Source organism: Chanodichthys erythropterus, chromosome 3 (assembly GCF_024489055.1).
Source record: "Chanodichthys erythropterus isolate Z2021 chromosome 3, ASM2448905v1, whole genome shotgun sequence".
Taxonomy (NCBI): domain Eukaryota; kingdom Metazoa; phylum Chordata; class Actinopteri; order Cypriniformes; family Xenocyprididae; genus Chanodichthys; species Chanodichthys erythropterus.
This window is the reverse complement of record NC_090223.1, coordinates 53,560,121-53,569,381: the sequence shown is the minus strand read 5'-3', so window position 1 is coordinate 53,569,381 and position 9,261 is coordinate 53,560,121. Positions and strand designations below refer to the sequence as shown.

Here is a 9,261-nt window from a genome sequence, read left to right as displayed (position 1 = left end):
GACAGAGCAAGTTACAATATTATGTATATGCACATATATGATAATATATATGCTGCATATATATACTGCATATATGCCCTATATATACTGCATATATGCGTATATATGCCACATACAGGCAAAACTGAGGTGCATATATGTGCATATACAGGAAATATAGGTCTCCTGTATTGCTTCTTCATATCCACATATAAGCCCTATACATACAAGATATGTCTTCTATATAGCTAATGGCAGGATCTGGTCATTTTGTAGCTCATATCTCATTTTTGACTGTAATACATGATGCCTAGCTCATATTTTATATTATCAAGGCAAAAACTAATGAAAAAAAATTATGCAAGAACTTATGTATGTGCAAACACGTGAAATTGGTATCACATGTAATTGGCATGTTATGGAATTTAACTACACTCTAAAAGAATTGGTTCTTCAGCGGTTCTCTGGGGTGGTTAAGGTGCTATATAGCATCACTACCTTATAAAGAACCTGTAAAGCCCCTGTATGGTTCTTCAGCAGTTCCTTGCTGTGGTTAAGGTGCTATATAGCACCACTGCCATAAAAAGAACCCGTTAAGCCTCTGTATAGTTCTTTAAAGGTTCTCTAACTCTATTCTCTTAGTTTAGGTGGGGAAAGGATTAAAAAAGTCATTTCACTAGGCGGCCATCTTTGACTCACCTCTATTTCAGTCATGTGACTGCAGCTCCTGGTATCTCTGAATGAGGATTAAATGTCATATTTGAAATCACCAATGAAATCTGACAACAACTGCATCATTTATGTGTTTTCTTCTGCTCAAATAGTGTTAAAAAACTTTATTTTTCAGGCTGGATCAGCAAAAACACTGACTGTTTCTATAGCAACCGGAGCTTCCAGCAGCTGCAGTGATGCAATGTGATATATTATGTAATCTTTCTATATGTTATATATTATTATTTGTCACAGACTCGTTTACTTTCCTGTTCAACAGTTTCTCTGTATTAGATTCAATCCAAACTCTCTTTTGATGAAGATTCATAAAGTGTTCAAAACATTAAAACAACAAAACATATAAAAACACTGAAATGAACATCACAGAGAGAAAAACATTCAGCATTAATGGAAATAAACAAAGATCAACTGTGTAACACATAATTAGTATAATTACGTATAATTATTTTTTTACAGTGTGTGTCAGTCAGTGTGTGTGTTGTTTAATGTGACAGAGACATTGAAGAGTTTGTATTATAAAGTGTAAATCCAGCACAGAGGGGTTGATCAGTGAATGTGTGTGTGAATGTGTGTAAGTGTGTGAGTGTGTGTGTCAGAGACGCTGTAGAAGGACAGAGTGCCGGCCGACACGTCCACAAACACTCCTGCTCTCTTACTGACTGAAGAAGAAGATATGACAGTTTCCTTATTGTGACGGACAGTGAATCTGTGATCAGAGCAGAACAGACTCCAGGACTTCTCATTACATCCAAACACACAGTCAATCCCTCCTTTCCTCTTGATTCCTTTATAAGCCACTGATATTTCAGTATTATATCCACTCCATTCAGCCTCTCAGTAACAGCGTCCAGTCAGAGTCTCTCCACACAGAACCTGAGGATAATGATCAAATCTCTCTGGATGATCAGGATACGACTGATTCTGTCCCACATGCGTCACCTTCCTGTTCTCCTCAGACAGAATGAGTCGAGGGTTCACTGTGTTTGGATCCAGTGTGAGATCACAGGCGTCTGAACACAAGAACAACATTTACAACAACAACATTTACAACAACAAACACTCAAACTGTGATTGAAGACTGTGATTGAGAAAACACACACACACAGAGAGAGAGAGAGAGAGAGAGAGAGAGAGAGAGAGAGAGAGAGAGAGAGAGAGAGAGAGAGAGAGAGAGAGAGAGAGAGAGAGAGAGAGAGAGAATATTAAAGTCTGTATTTCACAAACACAGAAAAAAAATTATCTTTTTAGGACCTGACAGTTGACATAGCAACCATCCAGAGCACCCTAGCAACTGTACAGCAGCATTACAGTTTTTTCCAATTGCTAACACACAATTTTTCAAACTAGTCTGGTTTTATCAAAACACTTAACACAATTCACAAAACCACACACACAAACTGCAAAATACCTCATATATCCTGCAAAATGAAGCACTGCAACCGAAACTACACATAACATTATCAAAATCAAACTTTTGCATGAAATGGCACACACTTCATTCATATTACCAGAGTTTTGCCTAACCACCTACACACTGTTGGGCATAATGAAAAGCACCCCCATCTTTAGTATGCTTTGCCATAATACTAAAATATGTATCAGATTGTTCACATGCACAGAAATATTTGCAGATACACACACATGCTGTTGCAACATTTTTATTTTTTTTCCTTCACTACAGTAAACAAGTCAGTACAACATAAGCACAGCAGATATATTTACATGGGACTGAACAAAAATATTCTTATAAAAAAGTAAACTGAAAAAGAAAATTTCTGAAAAAAAAATATATTACAGTAAAAAAAACAAAACAAAAAAAAAGGCAAGAAAAATAATTAGGCAGCATCTTGCCACACAGCCGGGTCTGGCCACAACGCCTCGTCAACATCACAGGCAATATCTTCCCTTGCCAGACATCGAGGGAAGAAGCGCCTTGAGTGCCTTATCCATCCCTGAATTGCACCCACATCAATCTCATCACATGCCTCTTCCATGGCCTGCACAAGAGGCATGCGCACAAAGGGCTGCCGGTCGTATACCTTCCACCGCCATGCCGAAAAGAATTCTTCTATGGGGTTCAGAAATGGTGAGTATGGTGGGAGGTATTGCACGAGAAATGTTGGGTGGTCAGCAAACCAGTTTTGGACTGGGGCTGCACGATGAAAGCTCACGTTGTCCCATACTACAACGTACCGGTTTTTTTGATGGTCTGCATCATTCATACGCTCTGGTGGTATGAGAATGTTGTGAAGTCTGTCCAGAAATGGGAGAATATGGGCTGTGTTGTATGGTCCAAGTTTGGCATGACGGTGGAGGACACCATGCATATTGGAGATGGCAGCGCACATTGTGATGTTCCCACCACGTTGGCCAGGAACATCTATAATGGCTCTGTGGCCAATGAGGTTTCTCCCTCTTCTTCTGGTCTTTGCTAGGTTGAATCCAGCCTCATCTATAAAGATGAACTCATGTGGGATTGCATGAGCATCCATTTCCAGTACTCCCTGAAAACAAAGAACAAAAATCACTCAATATGGTGTTTGCAGTACACTACACACAACATTGTTTCCCAGTGTACTGGATGTCAATATAGTACTTACATCCACATATGCTCGTCTGAACTCTTTGTTTCTTTGAGAGTTTCTCTCAAACGGCACCTTATAAAGTTGTTTCATTCTGATTTGGTTTCGCTTGAGAATGCGAGCCAATGTGGACATACTAACTCGTTGAATGTTGTTGAATAAGGTGTTGTCTTGGATGATGTGGCTTTGAATTTCACGTAATCTGATTTCATTATTTTCCAAAACCAAGTTTACAATGGCAGCTTCCTGTACCCCGGTGAACATTTGGCCCCTTCCTCCACCATGGTGTCGTCTCTCAGTCCTTTAGAAAAAATAAAATAAAAATATATATAGGGCTTGGACAATGCAGCCTAAATATTTTCCCCCACAGTAGAGTTCATTGTACAGGAAACTTGTACAGTTCATGAATGGCTGATGTCATACACTAAGTAACAGGTGTCACCCAACTGATACACTATGACATGGGGTATACTACATGTGTACTACATGAAATTTTGGTTACATACCTGTTCTCCAGTCTAAAGGTCCGGATGACAGAGGCGACAGTAAAACGGCTCAAGTTTGGCTGCACTCTCTGTCCAGCCTCACGCATTGTCAACCCATGGTTGATGACATGATCTACTAAGGTTGCTCTGATTTCATTTGAAAGTGTTTGTCTTCTTTGGCCATGAACTCCTCTACCTGCTCTACCCCTACCTCTCACTCTTCCTCCCCCTCTTATTCTCAACCCCCCTCTTCCTCTTCCTCTCTCTGCAATGTCTTCCATTGTTGTTGTAAAAAAAAAAAAGGTTCTCACCTGTGGTCTTTTCAAAGTGCTTACATCCTGATTGAAGTGTTAACAATTAACCACTGAGGTGTTTGGCCAGGTGGCACATGTAATTGGCCAATTAGCTCATGTAGTGTCATTTTGAATGGCAGTGTTTTGAAATGGCAAACATGTGACTTTATGTCAGATTGTTGTGTCTTATGCAGAGAACTGTATTTAGTGAATTTAAAAAGTGCTATTTTGAAATGCAAAATGTGTGTAAAACAGAAAAGGTGTTTAGACTTTTGGAGACTTGAGAAGAAGTTTTGCTCTCTGTGTGTCAGTTTAAATAATTGTGCTGTGCATGTCATTTTAGTGTGTTAGCAATTGGAAAAAACTGTAATAAGCCATATGAGGATTTGCTCTATTGATTCGGGTGAACAACCAGTCTATAACCCTGATGAGAGCTTCGCTCACCATAGCAACCATACAGATCACCCTAGCAACCGTGTAGGAACATGAAAAGTGAATTAGAAAATACATAGCAACTAACTGGGACACATAGCAACCACCCAGGATACCCTAACAAACACCTAGTACTTCCCTAGCAACCATCCAGAATACCTAAGCATCTGCCTAGTAACACCCTAGAAACCATTAAAGACACCCTAGCAACCACCCAGAATAAGCTAGCAACCATCTAAAAATGCCTTAGCAACCACCCAGTACACCTTAGCAACTACTTAGCAACTCCCTAACAACCACCTAGAATGCCTTAGCAGCCACAAAGCAACACTCTAGCAAACAACCTCCTGGAATATCTTAGCAACTGCCTAGTAATGCCCTAGCTAACACCTAAAATATACTAGCAACCACCTAGCAACAGCCTAGCAGCCACTCAGAACACCCTAGCAACCACCTAGCAACTCGCTAACAAACTCTCAGAACACCCAAGCAACCGCCTAATAACCACACAGACCACACTAGCAACTGTGTGATGAAATGAATAAGCCATTTCTCAGCATCAGAACATTGTAGCATGCTAATTCATGTTAACGATGTGGTAAAACAAGTTAGGATCATGCTAACAACATGCTAATTTTGTTAACGATGTGGTAAAACAAATTAGGATCATGCTAGCAAAACATGTTAATTCTTGTTAGCGATGTGGTAAAACAAGTTAGGATCATGCGAGCAACATGCTAATTCTTGTTAGCGATGTTGTAGAACAAGTTAGGATCATGCTAGCAAAACATGCTAATTTTTGTTAGCGATGTGGTAAAACAAGTTAGGATAATGCTAGCAAACATGCTAATTTTTGTTAACGATGTAGTAAAACAAGTTACGATCATGCTAACAACATGCTAATTTTTGTTAACGATGTGGTAAAACAAGTTAGGATCATGCTAGCAAACTTGCTAATTTTTGTTAACGATGTAGTAAAACAAGTTACGATCATGCTAACAACATGCTAATTCATGTTAGCGATGTGTTAAAACAAGTTAGGATCATGCTAGCAACATGCTAATTTTGTTAACGATGTGGTAAAACAAGTTAGGATCATGCTATCAAACATGCTAATTTTTGTTAACAATGTAGTAAAACAAGTTAGGATCATGTTAACAACATGCTAATTCATGTTAGCGATGTGGTAAAACAAGTTAAGATCATGCTAACATGCAAATTTTTGTTAACGATGTGGTAAAACAAGTTAGGATCATGTTAACAACTTGTTTATTCTTGTTAGCGATGTGGTAAAACAAGCTAGGCTCATGCTAGCAACATGCTAATTTTTGTTAGCGATGTGGTAAAACAAGTTAGGATCATGTTAACAACATGCTAATTCATGTTAACAATGTGGTAAAACATAAATTAACATGTTCCTAGCATGATCCTAACTTGTTTTACCACATTGTTAACATGAATTAACATGCCACAATGTTCTGATGCTGAGAAATGGCTTATTCATTTCATTGGTACCAGTGTGAAGGGCATGAAAGTGTCTCTGAGGTCATCTCAGGTTTCAATCAGTTCTCCAGGACATGAAGTCCATTGCGTAACTGACTTGAGCTGTAGACAAACTGTTCAAATTCTACTGGCTGTGCAATCTTCAGTATCTGTGCCAACTGTCTTCTGTTTTTTTTTTTTTTTTAGTATACACAGTGATCAGGCTCGCACACACGCTGCACTTAATGTTCCAGGCAGGAGCATGTTTACATCATATACAACGTAGATCTTTTTGTATGGAAGAAAACAGGAAGAAATGCACTTTCACTAAGACACTGCCTAATATATTTATCATTTATAGCAGCAATTTTCACTTGCCCATATCAGAGGATTATTGCAAAGGTAGCTGACGTTAACGGAGGAATTTACAGCTTTACTCACAAACTACAATTCCTGTTCATCAATTCGGTGAGATCCAGACCCTCTATAAACCTAAATACAATCAAAGTCCCTTTAAGACAAGTCATTTCACTCGGCAGCCATGTTTGAAACGCCTCTCGGGCATTCAAGTGCAGCTCCTGTCTCTCTGAATGGGGAAACATCAAATTCTCCAAAGCTGTTTGCCAAGCTTTCGATTAAATTTCATATTTGAAATCACCAATGAATTCTGACAACAACTGTCTCATATTTTTTTTCCTGACGCTCAAATCATGCCAAAAAAAAAAACGGTATTTTTTAGGCTGGATCAAGCTAATGCGCATGCGTGTCTCTTGTGCCTCATTTCGGAGGTGCGGGTCTGACTGTTTCTATAGAAGTTAATGATGGTTCTGATAGAAAAGAAGTTGCTGCTGTTCCCAAAGAAAGTTGACTAAAAAGTTTGTCTATGGTATTTTTTGACTTATTTTTGAATTATTATGTAATATTTCCATTAATTAGATGTACATTTCAGACATCTTTGCTTTTATTAAAACATAGGTTAATAAACTAAAATCATTCAATTTGATTTCACATTTTTTTCTATTATGACCTATCTTAAAGAGGATATTTTATGCGGAATTCACTTTTATAAGGTGTTTGATCACAGATGTGTGTCCACAGTGTGTGTAAATATCCATTTAATGGTAAAAATCCACCCACTCCTTTTTATTTTTTAATAATCCCCATTAATCATTTTCAGTCTCTCTTGACTTTCACCTCGGACAGAGTGCGAGAGTTGTTTATGTTTTGATATATCTTGGCAAATCATTTTTACACATGACTGTTTTCACCAAAGAGGGTCAGTACAACATTGGATTTGCAAAAAAGTTGTTGTGAAGGATGGGTCAATACCAACACTTCATACTCTAACTTCATATCCAGAACAAGTAAGAATGGCACTTCATATTTTGTGAAGGTTTGCAAATTTCCTTTTTTGAATAAGCTTTCTAGAATGCTGTACGGCTAATGTGCCTCTCTGACTATCTCCATGTACAGGTATTCTCTGGCTCTGTGAGCATCCTACTACAGTTCCCACATGAGCATCATCTATACAAGAATTTATAGATTTATATGACAGCACATAGTAGTCGATGAGTTGAATCAATGTAACACCACAACAACTACATACATTTATCCACTAACCATTCAGAAACGTCCAGATGCATTCTAAAAGTTGCAATCTTCCTGAGTCTCTCCATCAGTGTCTGGACTCCGGTTCAAACATGTAAGGCTGTTTTATTGACAGAGTATGCACAGCTTAAAGGTAAAGGTATGCTAAAAGTGTAAAGGATTCTGCTGTCTTCTGGAAGGGGGGCAGGGAGCAGCAGCTCATTTGTATTTAAAGGGACACACAAAAACGGCACATTTTTGCTCACCCCCATATAGGGGCAAATTTGACAAGCTATACTAAATGATCTGTGGGGGATTTTGAGCTGAAACTTCACAGACACATTTTGGGAACACCAGAGACTTATATTACATCTTGTGAAAAGGGGCATAATATATCCCGTTTAAATTAAAATATGGGCAATTAAATATATAAATATTCATTTAGTCATAGATCTAGAACATCTTACCCCTCTTTTAATATTTGACATTTTAGCAACAACTAAATTAGCAAATGTTTCTATTTATTTACTGTAATAACTCATTGGCTGCTGCATTATCATCCTGCACATGCTAAACTTTTAGAAATGTAAAAGTAAATCCACATTGTTCTTGAAGGAGGGCGCTTTCCCTCATATTACCCTATATATTCTAAGATTTCTGTAAAGACACACTTATCTACTGTATTGGTATGAATAATAAAAAAAAAAACAAACATGTGTTAAACTGTAGGTATAAGTACTCTTACAGACAAGCTCATTCTCATTTTCATCATTCCCATCAGCAAAACATTTAGAAAACGTTCTTGGAACAAAAATATGTTATCTGTGTACATGAATCTTGTGTGTTGCATTCATATTCTGGTCTCTTTTGCTTGCATGTATATGTATGTATAGTATTCATCATCAATAAGGTTTTCAACAGGGGGAATCCTGGAGTTTGACGTATGAGGTGCACAAGCGAAACAACAGAGAGCAATATAAGTATTTCAGAAATCAGTTTGTTCTGTTCAGCATCATTCTGCTGTTAATTCAGTCATTGGTACAGTTCTGACTACAGTCATTTATTGTAAATAATACTCTTTAATCCTGTAAATTGCAGGCATTTTTTTTTTACAGCATTCCGAACATAATTTGATGCGTTTTGTTTGTGTCAATCACACATTGTCCAGATTAATATAAAGTTTACTTTTAAGAATGCAAGACAACAGTATTTAACTGCAGATCTGAAGCTCATGCACATAATGCTGAAAAAGCAGTGAGACGCGGCACAACAGCCAAGAACATCCGACTAGCGCATGATTAGATAGAAAAATAATGAAGAAGCAGTGCAACACAAAAACATTAAGTGTGACACAGCTGTTACTGCAAACAGTGAGGAGTAATGATGTCATTTTTGTCAGAAATGTATGATTGTGTTTCCTGACCTCTACATGCTTACGTGTGTTAATCTCTCGCTTTGTTCACACAAAAGCCACTTCATAAATTGAACTCAAATTACTGTAAAACTGTTGGACTTACTTTTGATTACACAATTTTTGCTGTTCACAGAAGCATTGGCTTTCCGTAATTTTATTGTTTAGATGCCATTCACACATCAGCACCAAAATACCAATACATTTTGTGATGTCAGTCATCAGAAATGACCTTTAAATGCTGCACCATTTTTTTCATCTGCCCAGAACAGAGAATC

At 37.8% G+C, this 9,261-nt stretch overlaps 1 protein-coding gene across 1 annotated transcript; it reads right to left on the bottom strand.

Moving 5' to 3' along the window:
* Positions 1 to 2,477: 2,477 nt before the first annotated feature.
* LOC137017981 (uncharacterized) lies at positions 2,478 to 3,528 on the bottom strand. The gene is made up of 2 exons (XM_067382796.1): positions 3,312 to 3,528; positions 2,478 to 3,215 (listed from the first exon to the last, which is right to left on the bottom strand). The coding sequence occupies exons 1-2, from the start codon at positions 3,426 to 3,428 to the stop codon at positions 2,547 to 2,549; spliced, it is 786 nt and encodes a 261-aa protein (XP_067238897.1). The 5' UTR covers positions 3,429 to 3,528; the 3' UTR covers positions 2,478 to 2,546.
* Positions 3,529 to 9,261: the final 5,733 nt, after the last annotated feature.

What these genes read in the sequence shown, in the direction of transcription:
- LOC137017981 (XM_067382796.1), bottom strand. Translation starts at nt 3,428, where the DNA reads ATGTCCACATTGGCTCGCATTCTCAAGCGAAACCAAATCAGAATGAAA. An exon ending in TCAGACGAGCATATGTGGAT is followed by an intron (nt 3,216 to 3,311) that starts GTAAGTACTATA and finishes CTTTGTTTTCAG; the next exon opens with GGAGTACTGGAAATGGATGC.